The sequence below is a fragment of the Perca flavescens genome, chromosome 20 (genome assembly GCF_004354835.1).
Source record: "Perca flavescens isolate YP-PL-M2 chromosome 20, PFLA_1.0, whole genome shotgun sequence".
NCBI classification, from domain to species: domain Eukaryota; kingdom Metazoa; phylum Chordata; class Actinopteri; order Perciformes; family Percidae; genus Perca; species Perca flavescens.
Genome location: NC_041350.1, coordinates 1,119,976 through 1,139,975, shown reverse-complemented (window position 1 = coordinate 1,139,975; position 20,000 = coordinate 1,119,976). Strand labels below are relative to the sequence as shown.

Below are 20,000 nucleotides of genomic sequence, written 5' to 3'. Positions count from 1 at the left end.
AATAATAATGTGAGTCTGTCAGCAGCAACAACAGAACTTTTAGTGGACTCTTACTGCTGCTGAACATTAAGTCCCGTAGGGTTACATCACAGCTCGGTTCTGGTTTAATACTGGACCAGTTTCACGGATTCTTGTTCACATCAGACACACAAACGCGGAGAAACAGAGTCCAGGGTGGAATCAAAACCAGCTTACCTTTTAATATTTATGAGCTTCATTGATGTAAACAAGTCCATCACGGTTGTAACCACAGTTGGTCTCTACCAAAAATAAAAGTCCAGTCTTTTTCGGTCCAGTCCGACAGCTGAAAGGGTAGTTTATGCAGACGGGATGTCTCCCTCGCACCCTTATCCTGGGACTGTCCCGTCAGAGGGCAAACAGCAGGAAGCCCGAGAAGACGCTGAAGTTTCGGGAGTCGTCGTAGAGCCGGTAGCTGGCCGGCAGACCGAGGCGGACCCGGTCGCCCTCCTCCAGCTGCAGGGCCACGGCGTTGGACGTGGACGCGTAGCCGCCGTGGTCGTTCAGGTCCAGGTTGAACAGGATTGGCCGGCTGTTCCGGTACAGGTAGAGACCCATGTAACCTTTCAGGTAATCTGCTGCCGTGAAGCTGAAGAAGTAAAGTCCTCTGACGGGGGCCGTGAACACACCTGACAGACACAGAGCAAGGGGGAACGTTAAGTCTCGCATGGTCAGACCTTAGTCCACTGTGTGTGTGTGTCCCTGTGTGTGTGTGTGTGTGTGTGTCCCTGTGTGTAACAAGCATAGTGTGCACGAGCCTAGGAGCATTTTACTAATGCTCTGTTAAAATAACAATGAAATGCTGCGTTATTGACTTTAGACCAGGTTTTTGTTGGTCAATGGTGAGATCACTTCCTGCTGCCTCAAGATCTGAACACACCTCCCTGTAAGACGCCCAGAATGCACCTGAACACACCTCCCTGTAAGACCAGCACGCCCAGAATGCACCTGAACACACCTCCCTGTAAGACCAGCACGCCCAGAATGCACCTGAACACACCTCCCTGTAAGATGCCCAGAATGCACCTGAACACACCTCCCTGTAAGACCAGCACGCCCAGAATGCACCTGAACACACCTCCCTGTAAGACCAGCATGCCCAGAATGCACCTGAACTCTCCTCCCTGTAAAGTGGTTAAATAAAAAGATAAAGATCGGGCCTTTAAAGCGAAGTGGTTTACCTGCAGTCTGGTTGTAGGCTCGGCCGATGTTGGTGATGGTTTTGGAGAAGATCAGAGTCGTCTCCGTGTCGAACGGTCCGACTGACCCTGAATCAGTCAGACCGGCCGAGAACGCCACCTTCAGGTCACCTGGAAGAAAAAACGTTCACTTCAGCTTTTAATGCGACAAAAACACATCATAACAACATCGTTATTTATAGAATATAGTTGTTCTTTCAGTGCTAAGGTGTGTGTACGATGCACAAACGATTATCATGGCTATGTAGTCTTCCGTTATTCATGCACAATAAACATCTAACTTTCTTTACTTCTGCTTGGAATATAATCTATCAGCACTATGGATATAACTCGGATTATGCTCCCGATAAGAATCAGACAAATCAAAAGCAGACTTTCTTTTAAACAGTTACTTAAACGTGTGGCCAGATTGGCTCAATGGTAGAACAGGCGCACATATACTGAGAGGTTTATGCCTCGACGCAGAGGTCTAGGGTTCGAATCCGATCTGTGACAATTACCTGCATGTCTTCCCCCTCTGTCTTACCTAGCTGTCCTATCAAAATAAAAGCAGAAAAATAATCTTAAAGTGCCCATATTATGACAAAATCCCCTTTTTCTGGTGATTTGGGGTGTTATTTTGTGTCCCTGGTGCTTCCACACGCATTCAAACTTTGAATAAACAACCATCCCTAGTGTTCTGAGTGAGATCTGGTTTCTGAATGTGTCCTTCCTTCAGTCTCCAGGTGAGCTGGTCACAATCTGCACGACTTTCTACGTCACTAGACAAACCGAGCTGGCTAACTGCAACCGTTAGGATACTAATGCTAGCATGCTAGCTCGTTCTCAATAGCAAAGCACCGCTATAACACACACTAGTTCACCATAATCTCCAAAAGAACTACTTCCATGTGCTCCCTGGTTTAGAAGAAGTCTCCCAGCTGATCCTGCCTTGGAACTGACTGAAGTTGGAGAAACAGCCTTTCTTTTACTGTCTATGGAGCTAGCTGACATGATCTACATCTGAGCTACTGAGCATGTGCGAGTGCAATCAAAGATAGTACAGAAGAAGAAAAGATGTCTCACTCTGTAGCTAAAACAGAGACCTGAACACAGGGTGAAAAGAGGAGCTGCAGCAATGTGCAGTACAACAAAAATATGGTGTTTTTTTGATAATTAAACCATGTAAACCCATTCTGGTACAACGTCAAAAAACAATAATGAACCTGAAAATGAGCATAATATGGGAGCTTTAAAAAAAAATTACTTAAACACCAATTTGTGAATCCTATTTCGATCCACAGTAAATGTGGTTGTTGATTACTATCAGTGACTGTTGTTTAATATATTAAGATATTACTGTATATATTAACATGTTATTGTGAAGTTGAAATATGTTCTGGTTGAAACCAAAAGAAGTTAAGTCCAAACCTGAGTCGGTGTTTTTGAGCTGCTGCAGAATTTCGTCAGTTTCATTTAGTCGGACGCTGAAAACTGAGAAAACAAGAAGAGTGTATTTCTGTTGGTCAAATAGTTTGATTGATAATAATATTGAATGACTTTTAACACAAATTTCAGCTTCTCATTCGTTTTTAAAACCAGATTAATCTGCAGTTAGTTTGAAACCTTCAGAGTATTACCTGAGTTTTCTGTCTTCAGATCTTCCAGCTGTTTCTCACTAACACTCAGTCTGACCTCCAGCTCTAAACAGTAAATATCTGATTAATTAACACCTATTTACCACTTGTGTTGATGAAAATAATAAAGTAAATATATGTCTACCTGTAGTGTTGTTGTGTCTGTCTGTCAGTCTGGACTCCATCAAAGAAAGTTGATCAGACTGAACTGAAAAACACAAAATCAAAACAATCAAATGTCTTCTTCAAAAGGCTTCATTAACGTAATAATAAGTTTATTAGTCAGCTCAGATGATCAGCAAGTTCTGTAAAGACCATCAGAACAACCATCAGGGTTCATTCACGTTCATAAAGGAGTTCCTCAGGGAACCATGAAGGGAATTTGTGTGAAAGACAGGACCTAAGGCCGGAGAAATCTGCCTCCAATTACCTAATTCACACGCCTTCTTTAATCGGATTTAAGTTTACCAAATCAAAAGGATCAATCTGAGACAAAGAGTTCAGTTAAGCAAAGTTTAAGGAGCTCAGCATAAAGCCACTGACACACCAACCCGATGGCTGACCGTCGGACTGATCGGTCTGCTCCCCGAGGTCCAAAATGTGCCCCAGGGAACCATGTTGGATCCTCTACAGTTTAATTCTAAAGAGATGTTTAAGGGTTGTACCTGAGTTTTCAGTCTTCAGATCTTCCAGCTGTTTCTGGCTGTCCCTCAGTCTGACCTCCAGCTCTAAAGAGAGAACAGTTTAGGGTTAATTTAGGTTTATAAAGGAGATCCTCAGGGAAACGTACTGGATCTTCCACAGTTTCAGTCTAAAGATATGTTTATAGTGAGGAGATGTTTTTTACAGTGTGTTCAGGGGACAGGCAGCTAGCAGATAGTGAGCAGATGTTTACTGTATGTGACAAAAAACGTTGTAGCCTAAAAAACGTGTGACATCATTTAGAGCACCTTTAAGGTGTGTACCTGTGTTTTCTGTCTTCAGATCTTCCAGCTGTTCCTCATTAACACTCAGTCTGACCTCCAGCTCTAAACAGAAAACAGTTTAGGGTTAATTTAGGTTTATAAAGAAGTTCCTCAGGGAACCATGTTGGATCCTCCACCAATTAAGCAGGAGGATACGTTTAAGGGTTGTACCTGTGTTTTCTGTCTTCAGATCTTCCAGCTGTTTCTCGCTGTCACTCAGTCTGACCTCCAGAGCTGAACAGGAAACAGTTCAGGGTTAATTTAGGTTTATAAAGGAGTTCCTCAGGGAAACGTACTGGACCAGAAATATGTTCTGGTTGAAACCAAAAGAAGTTAAGTCCAAACCTGAGTCGGTGTTTTTGAGCTGCTGCAGAATTTTGTCACTTTCATTTAGTTGGACGCTGAAAACTGAGAAAACAAGAAGAGTGTATTTCTGTTGGTCAAATAGTTTGATTCATAATAATATTGAATGACTTTTAACACAAATTTCAGCTTCTCATTCGTTTTTAAAACCAGATTAATCTGCAGTTAGTTTGAAACCTTCAGAGTATTACCTGAGTTTTCTGTCTTCAGATCTTCCAGCTGTTTCTCACTAACACTCAGTCTGACCTCCAGCTCTAAACAGTAAATGTTTGATTAATTAACACCTAATTACCACTTGTGTTGATGAAAATAATGAAGTAAATATATGTCTACCTGTAGTGTTGTTGTGTCTGTCTATCAGTCTGGACTCCATCAAAGAAAGTTGATCAGACTGAACTGAAAAACACAAAATCAAAACAATCAAATGTCTTCTTCAAAAGGCTTCATTAACGTAATAATAAGTTTATTAGTCAGCTCAGATGATCAGCAAGTTCTGTAAAGACCATCATAACAACCATCAGGGTTCATTCACGTTCATAAAGGAGTTCCTCAGGGAACCATGAAGGGAATTTGTGTGAAAGACAGGCCTGAAATAAGGCCCTAAGGCCAGAGAAATCTGACTCCAATTACCTAATTCCCATGCCTTCTTTAATCGGATTTAAGTTTACCAAATCAAAAGGATCAATCTGAGACAAAGAGTTCAGTTAAGCAAAGTTTAAGGAGCTCAGCATAAAGCCACTGACACACCAACCCGATGGCTGACCGTCGGACTGATCGGTCTGCTCCCCGAGGTCCAAAATGTGCCCCAGGGAACCATGTTGGATCCTCTACAGTTTAATTCTGAAGATATGTTTAAGGGTTGTACCTGAGTTTTCAGTCTTCAGATCTTCCAGCTGTTTCTGGCTGTCCCTCAGTCTGACCTCCAGCTCTAAAGAGAGAACAGTTTAGGGTTAATTTAGGTTTATAAAGGAGATCCTCAGGGAAACGTACTGGATCTTCCACAGTTTCAGTCTAAAGATATGTTTATAGTGAGGAGATGTTTTTTTACAGTGTGTTCAGGGGACAGGCAGCTAGCAGATAGTGAGGAGATGTTTTTTACAGTGTGTTCAGGGGACAGGCAGCTAGCAGATAGTGAGGAGATGTTTTTTACAGTGTGTTCAGGGGACAGGCAGCTAGCAGATAGTGAGCAGATGTTTACTGTATGTGACAAAAAACGTTGTAGCCTAAAAAACGTGTGACATCATTTAGAGCACCTTTAAGGTGTGTACCTGTGTTTTCTGTCTTCAGATCTTCCAGCTGTTCCTCATTAACACTCAGTCTGACCTCCAGCTCTAAACAGAAAACAGTTTAGGGTTAATTTAGGTTTATAAAGAAGTTCCTCAGGGAACCATGTTGGATCCTCCACCAATTAAGCAGGAGGATACGTTTAAGGGTTGTACCTGTGTTTTCTGTCTTCAGATCTTCCAGCTGTTTCTCGCTGTCACTCAGTCTGACCTCCAGCTCTAAAGAGAAAACAGTTCAGGTTTAATTTAGGTTTATAAAGGAGTTCCTCAGGGAAACGTACTGGACCAGAAATATGTTCTGGTTGAAACCAAAAGAAGTTAAGTCCAAACCTGAGTCGGTGTTTTTGAGCTGCTGCAGAATTTCGTCACTTTCATTTAGTCGGACGCTGAAAACTGAGAAAACAAGAAGAGTGTATTTCTGTTGGTCAAATAGTTTGATTCATAATAATATTGAATGACTTTTAACACAAATTTCAGCTTCTCATTCGTTTTTAAAACCAGATTAATCTGCAGTTAGTTTGAAACCTTCAGAGTATTACCTGAGTTTTCTGTCTTCAGATCTTCCAGCTGTTTCTCACTAACACTCAGTCTGACCTCCAGCTCTAAACAGTAAATATCTGATTAATTAACGCCTATTTACCACTTGTGTTGATGAAAATAATAAAGTAAATATATGTCTACCTGTAGTGTTGTTGTGTCTGTCTGTCAGTCTGGACTCCATCAAAGAAAGTTGATCAGACTGAACTGAAAAACATAAAATCAAAACAATCAAATGTCTTCTTCAAAAGGCTTTATTAACGTAATAATACGTTTATTAGTCAGCTCAGATGATCAGCAAGTTCTGTAAAGACCATCAGGGTTCATTCACGTTCATAAAGGAGTTCCTCAGGGAACCATGAAGGGAATTTGTGTGAAAGACAGGACCTAAGGCCGGAGAAATCTGCCTCCAATTACCTAATTCCCACGCCTTGTTTAATCGGATTTAAGTTTACCAAATCAAAAGGATCAATCTGAGACAAAGAGTTCAGTTAAGCAAAGTTTAAGGAGCTCAGCATAAAGCCACTGACACACCAACCCGATGGCTGACCGTCGGACTGATCGGTCTGCTCCCCGAGGTCCAAAATGTGCCCCAGGGAACCATGTTGGATCCTCTACAGTTTAATTCTGAAGATATGTTTAAGGGTTGTACCTGAGTTTTCTGTCTTCAGATCTTCCAGCTGTTTCTCACCCACACTCAGTCTGACCTCCAGAGCTGAACAGGAAACAGTGAATATCTGATCAATCAGTCAGTCTGGACTCCCTCAAAGAAAGATGATCAGTCTAGGGTTAATTCAGGTTTATAAAGAAGTTCCTCAGGGAATCATGTTGGATACTCCATAATTTCATTTAGAATTTTTTGATATCACATATCTTCAACATCCTCTCAGCTTGTGCAACAGATGAATCAGCTGCCCAATTGCGTCCTGATCTTGTGATGAGGCCTTTATGTGTGACTTGTTCATCCTGGGAGTCTGTGTATGTCATTACAACTCTGCACTTTGCATCTTTGAATTCCTCAACCACGGATGACAGAGAAAGTTGGAGCTGCCCTGATCTTATGTAGAGGCCTACTGCAGTGAAGCTTGGAGGGATTCCCAACCACTTTCGGAAGTACTTATTGATCTTCCTCTCCACTCCTTTAATGCATGTCATTGGGACTTCATACAGAGTCAGCAGCCAAATGAGTATTGGCAACAGTCCATGTTGATAGAGCCATGCTTTAAACTTCCCAGGGAGCCCTGATTTTTCAATCCTCCTCATCCATTTCTCCATCTGCTTTTCCGTACTGGCTATGTTATTCCTGTCCGTAAGTGAGTCATCGAACCACTTTCTGAGGCACTTCATTGGATTCTCCTTTATCGATGGAATCACTTCCTCTTGCACATGCAGCTTGTACCTGTTGGTCAACTTCCCGTTCCTGATCACCATTTTCCTGGATTTCTTTGGCTTAAACTTCATTCTAGCCCACGTTGCCATGTGGTCCAGAACAGTTAGCACCCACCTCGCCTCCACAGGGGTTGTGGCTGTCACGGTAAGGTCGTCCATGTAACCTCTTATTGGGGGTTGTCGGATGCCTGACTCCATTTTTGGACCCCGGGCTTCGTTCTCTGCAGCTCTTATTAGGAGGTTCAGTCCCATGACAAAGACGATGGGGGGAAGATTGTGCAGCCAGTTACAATACCCTTTTCCAGGCTTTGCCACTGAGTTGTAAAATGGGCCGTCTTGAATCGTAGCTGGATTCCACCAAAGTAGCTGGTGATCATTCTATTGATGTGCTGAAGGATGTGGTAGTGGTCTAATGCTGCATGGATGAAGGCGTGAGGGATTGATCCTTAGGCATTGGCCAAATCCAGCCAGACAACAGTCAGGTTGCCTTTGCTGGCTTTAACCTAATACATAATTACTAATTACCACGTAATACCTAATTACCACCTGTGTTGATGAAAATAATAAAGTAAATATAAGTCTACCTGTAGTGTTGTTGTGTCTGTCTGTCAGTCTGGACTCCATCAAAGAAAGTTGATCAGACTGAACTGAAAACACAAAATCAAAACATAAAGAGGGAATTTAATCATCTGTATTATCAGGATGATGAAGGAGTTCCTCAGGGAACCATTTTGGATCCTCCACAGTTTAAGTGAGAGGATACATTTGAAAATGTCACTTTATGAGGTTTTTTAACATTAATATGAGTTCCCCCAGCCTGCCTATGGTCCCCAAGTGGCTAGAAATGGTGATGGTGTAAACCGAGCCCTGGGTATCCTGCTCTGCCTTTGAGAAAATGAAAGCTCAGATGGACCAATCAGGAATCTTCTCCTTATGAGGTCATAAGGGGAAAAGTTACCTCCCCTTTCTCTGCTTTGCCCGCCCAGAGAATTTGGCCCGCCCATGAGAAAGAGAGACATCATGGCTTTCAAACAAGTGAAGTATGGTAGTTGGTCAAGACCACACCCCCACCCTCCACCTTGCCCCCCCATCTCCTCCTCAATTGCTACAGACACAGAAATGTCACATCCTAAGGAAAGCTCATTGTGGGACTGGCTCTAGTGGCTGTAATTCTGCACCAAGGCTGAATTTCGGAAAAGATACTTCAGATACAATATTAGGGGACCATTAAGGCCTATATAAAAGAGACTTCAGATACAGTATTAGGGGACCACTAAGGCCTATATAAAAGAGACTTCAGATACAGTATTAGGGGACCAGTAAGGTATATATAAAAGAGACTTCAGATACAGTATTAGGGGACCACTAAGGTCTATATAAAAGAGACTTCAGATACAGTATTAGGGGACCACTAAGGTCTATATAAAAGATACTTCAGATACAATATTAGGGGACCACTAAGGTCTATATAAAAGAGACTTCAGATACAGTATTAGGGGACCACTAAGGTTTATATAAAAGAGACTTCAGATACAGTATTAGGGGACCACTAAGGTCTATATAAAAGATACTTCAGATACAATATTAGGGGACCACTAAGGTCTATATAAAAGATACTTCAGATACAGTATTAGGGGACCACTAAGGCCTACATGAAAGAGACTTCAGATACAGTATTAGGGGACCACTAAGGTCTATATAAAAGAGACTTCAGATACAATATTAGGGGATCACTAAGGTCTATATAAAAGAGACTTCAGATACAGTATTAGGGGACCACTAAGGCCTACATGAAAGAGACTTCAGATACAGTATTAGGGGACCACTAAGGTCTATATAAAAGATACTTCAGATACAATATTAGGGGATCACTAAGGTCTATATAAAAGAGACTTCAGATACAGTATTAGGGGACCACTAAGGCCTACATGAAAGAGACTTCAGATACAGTATTAGGGGACCACTAAGGTCTATATAAAAGAGACTTCAGATACAGTATTAGGGGACCACTAAGGTATATATAAAAGAGAATTCAGATACAGTATTAGGGGACCACTAAGGCCTATATAAAAGAGACTTCAGATACAGTATTAGGGGACCACTAAGGCCTATATACAGTAAAAGAGACTTCAGATACAGTATTAGGGGACCACTAAGGCCTATATAAAAGCATCCAAAAAGCAGCATGTCATAGGACCTTTAAGGTGTGTACCTGTGTATTCTGTCTTCAGATATTCCAGCTGTTTCTTGCTAACACTCAGTCTGACCTCCAGCTCTAACGAGAGAACATTTCAGGATTAATTCAGGTTTATAAAGGAGTTCCTTTGGGAACCATGTTGGATCCTCCACAGTTTAAGTAAGAGGATATGTTTAAGGTGTGTACCTGTGTTTTCTGTCTTCAGATCTTCCAGCTGTGTCTCATCGTCACTCAGTCTGACCTCCAGAGCTGAACAGGAAATGATTCATGTTTTATTTAACGGTTTAATTAATGATGAACTGAAAGTAGCATTGAAGAGTTGATGTTACCTGCAGTGTGATTCTCCAGCTGTTCCAGCTGTGTCTGAGTGGATCTCAGTCTTACCTCTAGAGCTGATCAACAATCAGATGATTAATTCATACATTCACTGAGTCTGGATTTAAGGCAGTCCAGAATAGAAAAATGAGTGTAAATACAAGTCTACCTGTAGTGTTGTTGTGTCCGTCTGTCAGTCTGGACTCCATCAAGGAAAGTTTATCAGACTGAACTAAAAAACACAAAATCAAAACAAACAAATGTCTTTTTCAAAATACCCCAATAACAATGATTTATATAACACAACTTATCAGCAGATTCTGAAAAAAACAAACAAGCATCGGGGTTCATTCATGTTTATAAAGGAGTTCCTCAGGGAACCTTCCTGGATCCTCCACTGTTTCAGTTTCAAGATATATTTAAGGTTGTACCTGTGTTTTCTGTCTTCAGATCTTCCAGCTGTTTCTGGCTGTCACTCAGTCTGACCTCAAGCTCTAAAGACAACACAGTTTAGGGTAAATTTAGGTTAATAAAGGCATCCCCCAGAGAGAGACTTCCAGTGAGCTGCGCGATGGAGTAGTAGCTTTATTCCTCGCTCCCACCCTTTTCAACTTTAACCGTCTTTACAGTCCAGCTAAAGAGCTGCAACTAGCCACTAATATCTAACTATACTTGGCAGCATTACGCCAAGTCGGGAGGATGTCCAACAAGTCAAAGAAAGAAGACCAAGAGAAGGGTGACTCGATGTCGGGCACCGCAATATCCATGCTAACCGCTATGCTAGCCGAGCACAAGGCCTCGCTCTTGGCTGAGTTCACGACTTTTTTCCAAGCTGAATTCAACACAGCGTTTTCCAAACTCGAGGCGAGGCTAGATAACATCCAGACTACTGTGAAGGTGTCCCCCAGGGAAAGGTATTGGATCCTCTACAGTTTCAGTCTGAAGATATGTTTAAGGGTTGTACCTGTGTTTTCTGTCTTCAGATCTTCCAGCTGTTTTTCACTAACACTCAGTCTGACCTCCAGCTCTAAAGAGAAAAAAGTAAGTATCTGATTAATTAATAACTAAAAACCACTAGTGATACAAATATAAAAATAAGTCAACCTGTAGTGTTTTTGTGTGTGATATTCAGTCTGGACTCCAACGAGGAAAGCTGTTCAGACTGAACTGAGTTTTCTGTCTTCAGATCTTCCAGCTGTTTCTCACCGACACTCAGTCTGACCTCCAGAGCTGAACAGGAAACAGTGAATATCTGATTAATCTGTCAGTCTGTCACTCCCTCAAAGAAAGATGATCAGTCTAGGGTTAATTAAGGTTTATAAAGGAGTTCCTCAGGGAACCATGCTGGATACTCCATAATTTTATTTAGATTTTTTTTGATATCGCGTAGCTTCAACATGCTCTCAGCTTGTGCAACAGATGAATTAGCTGCCCACTTGCGTCCTGATGTTATGATGAGGCCTGCATGTCTGACTTCATAAAGGAGTTCCTCAGGGAACCATGTGGGATACTCCGAAGTATCATTTTGTTTTTGTTTTTCATTGAGCCAAAAACTTTGTCTTTATCATTTTGTATAAAGGTCTTAGCTAATGTATTTATATATAATAACACACTACTATAAATCTATATATAAGCCTCTTACCGACAAAGTAGTTACAGGAACGTAGTTATAGAAACAGTCCACTTCTAAACAGTTCTACTAACTACTCTCCCCCAAAAACAGTTTTTTCCATTTGCATTCACACTGGCCAGGTGGTCGAATAAGAACTGACCTTTTGTTATTATAACACAGCCATTTAACCCCCACTATGCAGAAAAGGGAAAAGACCCTGCCCTGAAGTATGAGCTGAAAGAGTTACAGGAACTTTGGTCAGAGGAACTTGAAGGAACACGCTGACTTATTGGGAATTTAGCTTATTCACCGTCGATACATACCCTTCTCATCTCCGTGTGTGCTGTAACGCTGTCTGACGGATCCAGCAGCAGCAGGCCAGCACAGAACATGCAGGTGACTGGTTCCAGTAATCCTACTGCTCCGAATAAGTGACAAAAGTGACAAGATAACGCAAACATGTTCCTATTTCCATGTTGTGATTTGTAGAGTCACAGCGTGTACAAAAAACAACGTAACACGAGACACAGCCATCTTCTAACAATAAACAAATTGGGAACTATATTCTCAGACAGGCTTGCTGCGAGCATATCACTCCACCCAAGTAGCCGAGCTTCGCCTTCTGAGAATATAGTTCCCAGTTTGTTTAGGGTTAGAAGATGGCTGTGTCTCACGTTATGTTGTTTTTTGTACACGCTGTGACTCTACAAATCACAACATGGAAATAGAAACATGTTGGCGTTATTTTGTCACTTATTCGCTGAGCCGTCAGACAGCCTTACAGCACGCACGGAGATGAGAAGGGTATGTATGGACTTGTCTAACTCTGGGGGATGCACTGAATAAGCTTAAGTCCCAATAAGTCGGCGTGTTCCTTTAATAATCCCCAAATTGGTCCAGTCTGAACAGGAGAAAAACGTTATATAGGAATGTTGTGGTCTAGGAACTGCAAAAATCCCTCCAGTCTGAAAGCAGCTATTATTAGATGAGGTCCTGGGCTGAATATTTTTATTTATTAATATATAAATATATATGTAGTTTGAAACTTTCAGATTGTTACCTGTGTTTTCTGTCTTCAGATCTTCCAGCTGTTTCTCACTGTCACTCAGTCTGACCTCCAGCTCGATAGAGAAAACTGTAAATATTTGATTAATTAATACCTAATTACCACTTGTGTTGATGAAAATAATAAAGTAAATATAAGTCTACCTTTAGTGTTGTTGTCTGTCAGTCTGGACTCCATCAAGGAAAGTTGATCAGACTGAACTAAAAAACACAAAATCAAAACATAAAGAGGGAATTTAATCGATGAAGGAGTTCCTCAGGGAACATTACTGGATCCTCCACAGTTTCAGTTTGAAGAAGCACTACATGCACAGTTTGAGCTACAATAAATTATATTCCACTTTATTCACATAACATTTAATAAACTGAAGTTAGCTTGAAACCTTCAGAGTGTTACCTGAGTTTTCTATCGTCAGATCTTCCAGCTGTTTCTCGCTGTCACTCAGTCTTACCTCCAGCTCTAAAGAGAAAACATTTCAGGGTTAATTCATATTTATAAAGGAGTTCCTCTGGGAACCATGTTGGATCCTCCACAGTTTAAGTAGGAGGATATGTTTAAGGTGTGTACCTGTGTTTTCTGTCTTCAGATCTTCCAGATGTTTCTCATCGTCACTCAGTCTGACCTCCAGAGCTGAACAGGAAACGATTCATGTTTTATTTAACGGTTTAATTAATGATGAACTGAAAGTAGCATTGAAGAGTTGATGATGTTACCTGCAGTGTGATTCTCCAGCTGTTCCAGCTGTGTCTGAGTGGATCTCAGTCTTACCTCCAGAGCTGATCAACAATCAGATGATTCATTCATACATTCACTAAGTCTGGATTTAAGGTAAAGTACAGAATAGAAAGATGAGTGTAAATACAAGTCTACCTGTAGTGTTGTTGTTTCCGTCTGTCAGTCTGGACTCCATCAAGGAAAGTTTATCAGACTGAACTAAAAACACAAAATCAAAACAAACAAATGTCTTCTTCATAATACCCCAATAACAATGGTTTATATTACACAGCTCAGAGGATCAGCAGATTCTGGAAAAACCCTCAAAACAACCATCAGGGCTCATTCATGTTTATAAAGGAGTTCCTCAGGGAACCTTCCTGGATCCTCCACAGTTTCAAGATATGTTTAAGGGTTGTACCTGTGTTTCCTGTCTTCAGATCTTCCAGCTGTTTCTCACTGTCACTCATTCTGACCTCCAGCTCTAAAGAGAAAACAGTTTAGGGTTAATTCAGGTTCATAAAGGTGTCCCCCAGGGAAACGTATTGGAGCCTCAACAGTTTCAGTCTAAAGATATGTTTAAAGGCTCTGACACACCAACCCGAAGGCTGACCGTCGGCAGAAAAGGCAGTTGGACCGATCAGTCGGCTCACCGAGTTCAAAAAAGTGCCTCAGAACAAACCGAAGAGATGCTGACTTGAGCTTACGTTCTGCACTAGCGTGAGATGCAATATGTCTCCATAACAGCAGGCGCACTAATCTGTATTGTCTAGAGATGGTCCGATACCGGCTCCGATACTGCCTAAAATGCTGGTATGCACCGATCCGATACCACGTAATAAAGCCCTAAAGAAAATCTACGTTACAGTAGTTTATTTATGTTTTTTTTTCGTTATAACTGACTGTCAAACTGGAGAATAAAATGAAGTTCTGTGGCATTCATTGTTTGTGTTTGTTCATGTTTCACAAAGAGTTTAACCTGAGCCAGACAGACAACAGAGATAGAAATCATATCACATCCATACAGAGATAGTAGTATACAGTTCTTAAAACATAATAAAATATATGACACGACTAGTTTCGGATTGGTACTTGATATTGGCTGATATGCAAGTTCAGGTATTGGAATCAATATCGGGAAGCAAACAACGGTATCGGGCCATCTCTAGTATTGTCGCCCAAAAAATTTAAAACCATAAAAGATGGAACATCTCTGTAGACCTCGTAAACACAGAGCACGCTGTCATCAGTCCTTGTTTTCATCAGAAAGAGGTGATAGTAGTCAAGAAGGATTGTTGGTGTCATTACTCGCTGAACGAAAGAAAATACGATGGCTAGTAATAAGAAGATACTGGCGCTGGCAGCTCCGGTTTTCTCATGCACTGATTCTCTAGTCAAGGGCTAGCACTCCACCAATCAGATTGGTCATTGAGTCCGACTGCCCACTGGCCGATTCAACAAGTCAAATCGGCCAAGATGAAGACCGACGGCACCTCCGACACATCGAACAGACTCGAGTCACTGACCTCGCCAGACTGACCGACGGCCGATAATCGGGTTGCCATGTACCTGTGTTTTCTGTCTTCAGATCTTCCAGCTGTTTCTCACCGACACTCAGTCTGACCTCCAGCTCTAAAGAGAAAACAGTAAGTATCTGATTAATTAATAACTAAAGACCACTAGTGTTGATACAGATATTAAATATAAAAATAAGTCAACCTGTAGTGTTCTTGTGTGTGATATTCAGTCTGGACTCCAACGAGGTAAGCTGTTCAGACTGAACTGAGTTTTCTGTCTTCAGATCTTCCAGCTGTTTCTCACCGGCACTCAGTCTGACCTCCAGAGCTGAACAGGAAACAGTGAATATCTGATCAATCTGTCAGTCTGTCACTCCCTCAAAGAAAGATGATCAGTCTAGGGTTAATTCAGGTTTATATGTTATGGGGCAGCTGTCCTTCCCTGTCCCTAGTGGGTGTGTTCTCTCCCCTTTCCCTTTTTATTCCTTCTTATTCTAAGTACAGACTTTTATTAAACATCTTGAAATGGTTACTCTGTGTGTTGTGTGGTATCTCTGTGCTCTGGGTCAGAAACGCAATTGTAACATTATAAAGGAGTTCCTCAGGGAAACATATTGGATCCTCTACAGTTTCAGTCAGAAGATAAGTTTAAGGGTTGTACCTGTGTTTTCTGTCTTCAGATCTTCCAGCTGTTTCTCACTATCACTTAGTCTGACCTCCAGCTCTAAAGAGAAAACAGTAAGTATCTGATTAATTAATAACTAAAGAGCACTAGTGTTGATACAGATATTAAATATAAAATAAGTCAACCTGTAGTGTTCTTGTGTGTGATATTCAGTCTGGACTCCAACGAGGAAAGCTGTTCAGACTGAACTGAGTTTTCTGTCTTCAGATCTTCCAGCTGTTTCTCACCGACACTCAGTCTGACCTCCAGAGCTGAACAGGAAACAGTGAAGATCTGATCAATCTGTCAGTCTGTCACTCCCTCAAAGAAAGATGATCAGTCTAGGGTTAATTCAGGTTTATATGTTATGGGGCAGCTGTCCTTCTCTGTCCCGAGTGTGTGTTCGCCCCCTTCCCTTTTGTTTCTTTGAGCTCCAAACTTTTTTGCACTTTGTATGAATGTCACAGTTGAATAATACATAAATATATTATATAAATCTATATTTATTTTGAAACCTTCAGAGTGTTAACTGTGTTTTCTGCCTTCAGATCTTCCAGCTGTTTTTCACTGTCACTCAGTCTGACCTCCAGCTCTAAAGAGAAATCATTTCAGGGTAGTGTATCCGACTTTTTCAGTCCCAATACCGATGCCTGGGATTTGTGTATCTGTCGATACCCGATACCAGTCCGATACCGTTGTTGAATTAATAATACACCGTATACCTTTCTTCCACCATGTGGAAGAGACTAAAGGCACCAGACTTTTCCTAACTAAACATTACTTTCCTAACTAAGACAAAATAACATAAATGTAATGTATTGAAATTCTCATTTATTTGTACACCCAACTCTTCCAGCATGTGTGACGGAGGGAAAAAACTAACAAAACTGGATCGGCCCGTGGATCTGTTAATTTTTCCAATCTCCGATCCAGCTATTTTGTCAATATAGGGACCGATATCCAATCTTAGTATCGGATCAGTGCACCCCTATTTCAGGCTCATTCACACTTTTTAAAAAGGAGTTCCTCTAGGAACCATGTTAGATCCTCCACAGCTGATGATTGATTGATTCTGAAGATATGTTTAACGGTTGTACCTGTGTTTTCTGTCTTCAGATCTTCCAGCTGTTTCTCATCATCACTCAGTCTGACCTCCAGAGCTGAACAGGAAACAATTCATGTTTTATTTAACAGTTTAATTAATGATGCATTGAAAGTAGCATTGAAGAGTTGATGATGTTACCTACTAGGTTCATACTAAGTGAATTATGGGACTAATATGGGAGCTCCAGCTTACCACTTTGTGTTGATGAAAATAATAAAGTAAATATAAGTTTACCTGTAGTGTTGTTGTGTCTGTCTGTCAGCCTGGACTCCATCAAAGAAAGTTGATCAGACTGAACTAAAAAACACAAAATCAAAACATAAAGAGGGAATTTAATCATCTGTATTATCAGGATGATGAAGGAGTTCCTCAGGGAACATTACTGGATCCTCCACAGTTTCAGTTTGAAGAAGCACTACATGCACAGTTTGAGCTAAAATACATTAGTTTCCACTTTATTCAGATAACATTTAATAATCTGAAGTTGGTTTGAAACCTTCAGAGTGTTACCTGTGTTTTCTGTCTTCAGATCTTCCAGCTGTTTCTCGCTAACACTCAGTCTGACCTCCAGCTCTAAAGAGAAAACAGTTTAGGGTTAATTTACATTGATAAAGGAGTTACTCAGGAACCATAGCCGCTTTCTGACCAGAGGGATTTTTGCAGTTCCTAGAACATAACATTCCTAGAACCCTTTATTTCTCCTGTTATGAATGGACCAATTTGGGGATCATTAAGTTCCTCTGGCTGCAGTTCCTATAACTCTTTCAGCTCCTACTTTAGGGCAGGGTCTTTTGGTCTTTTCCCTTTTCTACGTAGTGTTGGTTAGATGGCTGTGATTATAATAACAAAAGGTCAGTTCTTATGGCCACTTGGCCAGTGTGAATGCAAATATAAAAACCTGTTTTGGGGGAGAGTAGTTAGTCGAACTGTTTAGAAGTGGACTGTTCCTATAACTACGTTCCTGTAACTACTTGGTCAGAAAGAGGCTCATGTTGGATCCTCCAGTTTAATTAGGAGGATATGTTTAAGGTATGTACCTCTGTTTTCTGTCTTCAGATCTTCCAGCTGTGTCTCATCGTCACTCAGTCTGACCTCCAGAGCTGAACAGGAAACGATTCATGTTTTATTTAATGGTTTAATTAATTATGTATTGAAAGTAGCATTTAAGAGTTGATGATGTTACCTGCTAGGTTCATACTAAGTTAAGCATTGGGCTAATATGGGAATAAGTTAAAGGGATATGCCCCTGTTTGTTGAAATAGTTCTTATCACGGTCTCCCCTGGCTGTAGATAGGTGGACCAACGCATTTTTGTCTCAGTGCAAGTAACTACGTTGTTTATTTTGTCTTTTGTTGGCTCACTGTTACTCACAACATGCTAACCGCAACATAGGATTCCATTCACTACGCTTAAGCTAACTGGCGGGCGGGCGCTGCTAAACGATGCATGCACAAAAAATGCGTTGGCCCACCTTTCTACAGCTAGGGGAGACCCCACCTATCTACAGCCAGGAGAGACCCCACCTATCTACAGCTAGAGGAGACCCCACCTATCTACAGCTAAAGGAGACCCCACCTATCTACAGCTAGGGGAGACTCCACCTATCTACAGCTAGGGGAGACCCCACCTATCTACAGCTAGAGTAGACCCCACCTATCTACAGCTAGGGGAGACCCCACCTATCTACAGCTAGAGGAGACCCCACCTATCTACAGCTAAAGGAGACCCCACCTATCTACAGCTAGGGGAGACCCCACCTATCTACAGCTAGGGGAGACCCCACCTATCTACAGCTAGAGGAGACCCCACCTATCTACAGCTAAAGGAGACCCCACCTATCTACAGCTAGGGGAGACCCCACCTATCTACAGCTAGAGGAGACCCCACCTATCTACAGCTAAAGGAGACCCCACCTATCTACAGCTAGGGGAGACCCCACCTATCTACAGCTAGGGGAGACCTCACCTATCTACAGCTAGGGGAGACCCCACCTATCTACAGCTAGGGGAGACCCCACCTATCTACAGCTAGAGGAGACCGAGATAAGCCCTGTTTCAACAAACGGTGGCGTATCTTTTTAAGTATGGGACTAATATGGGACTAATTTGAGTATGGAATTAAATTGAATACAAAAACTATTTAAAGATGAATAAAAAATCTCCATTCCTGAGTGATCATGTGACCAACCTGCAGAGTTTCTCTTGAGCTCGTCCAGCTGAAGCTGCAGGTGAAGCTGGCTGGAGTTCAGTCTGCTGCCGATCTCGACACAGCGCCTGTTAATTAATAATTCATTATTAATAAACAAACAATACAAACTCAACAGACTGAACCAGACTTCACCTGGATTCTGTTTTCTATTTCTCACAGAACAGTAAAGTTGAATTCAGGCAGTTGTATCTAAATGAGGAGCAGCCCGGCTCGGCTCAACGCCTCCCAAAAAAATCTTTTAAACTGACCTTTGTCGATCTGAAATGAAGACAACTGCACGGCCTATTTCTCTCTTAAAATGTTTTCAGAAACATGTTTGGGTGAACTATCTTCGTAAAATACGAGATCGTATTTGAAACAAGACGGCAAGTTTTTTTTAAGATATATTTTTTGTTGTTTTTTTATATATTTTTAAACACACAGAACCGACAAACACAGCCAGCGCTGAGCTATCCTTTTCTTGGTTGCAGGTTGAGCCGGCTAACCAAACTGTCTTCTGTTTCCCAAGCAGGTTTAATTTAGAGTCATCATTAAGTAACAAAACAATTTGGGTCAGTAGGAATTCGACATCCTATCACATCAGATAGTTGGTCTGTTTTGAAATCCGGGAGCAAACAGGCCCACATGACGCCTTCGTCCAATCAGCTGCAGCCATCGCAGTTGAAGGAGGGCGGAGCCTGTTTTCTTTGCTTGTCATTGGTCAGTGAAGACAAAGGAATAACTGCTGGTGGAGAGTAGCCTAGAAATTTTAGACCCACCTTAGTGGCAGCAAATGTAATTTGCAGCCAGGGTCGTCTAGTAACTCTCCGTTGGCTTGCGAGCTGGAAAAACCAAACTCTAGTCAGGCCAATCACATCGTGTATAGAGTCGGTGGGCGGGGCTTAACATAGTGGAGGATATCAGAAGTGTCTTTCCCGGTGCTGGCTGAGTGTTACTGAGCAGCCTCCAACTGAGCTTGAAGACGTAGATGTGACGTGAGCAACGTGTCTGAAAGTGTGAAGTCTTCTGGTAGCTGTGAGAGAGAAATCTCAATCATTCCCAATCTCACAGAGACGGAGAGTGTAGGTATATGTAAGGAGATAACATAGACACAGGCTAATTACTGATCACTAACATGCTAGTTAACATTAGTAATTACTGATCACTAACATGCTAGTTAACATTAGTAATTACTGATCACTAACATGCTAGTTAACATTAGTAATTACTCATCGCTAACATGCTAGTTAACA

At 41.5% G+C, this 20,000-nt stretch overlaps 1 protein-coding gene across 1 annotated transcript; it reads right to left on the bottom strand.

Moving 5' to 3' along the window:
• Positions 1–180: 180 nt before the first annotated feature.
• Positions 181–12,766, bottom strand: LOC114547055 (myosin-J heavy chain-like). Its single transcript, XM_028566288.1, has 26 exons — positions 12,704–12,766; positions 12,555–12,629; positions 10,987–11,112; positions 10,847–10,909; positions 10,314–10,376; positions 10,052–10,114; positions 9,897–9,959; positions 9,754–9,816; positions 9,583–9,645; positions 7,955–8,017; positions 6,634–6,696; positions 6,126–6,188; positions 5,984–6,046; positions 5,775–5,837; positions 5,601–5,663; positions 5,430–5,492; positions 5,027–5,089; positions 4,495–4,557; positions 4,353–4,415; positions 3,799–3,861; positions 3,499–3,561; positions 2,979–3,041; positions 2,837–2,899; positions 2,628–2,690; positions 1,200–1,328; positions 181–647 (listed from the first exon to the last, which is right to left on the bottom strand). The coding sequence occupies exons 1-26, from the start codon at positions 12,735–12,737 to the stop codon at positions 367–369; spliced, it is 1,968 nt and encodes a 655-aa protein (XP_028422089.1). The 5' UTR covers positions 12,738–12,766; the 3' UTR covers positions 181–366.
• Positions 12,767–20,000: the final 7,234 nt, after the last annotated feature.

What these genes read in the sequence shown, in the direction of transcription:
- LOC114547055 (XM_028566288.1), bottom strand. Translation starts at nt 12,737, where the DNA reads ATGGAGTCCAGACTGACAGACAACAACACTAAAG. An exon ending in TCTGAAGACAGAAAACACAG is followed by an intron (nt 10,115 to 10,313) that starts GTACAACCTTAA and finishes TGTGTTTTTTAG; the next exon opens with TTCAGTCTGATAAACTTTCC. An exon ending in GCTGGAGAATCACACTGCAG is followed by an intron (nt 9,817 to 9,896) that starts GTAACATCAACT and finishes TTTCCTGTTCAG; the next exon opens with CTCTGGAGGTCAGACTGAGT.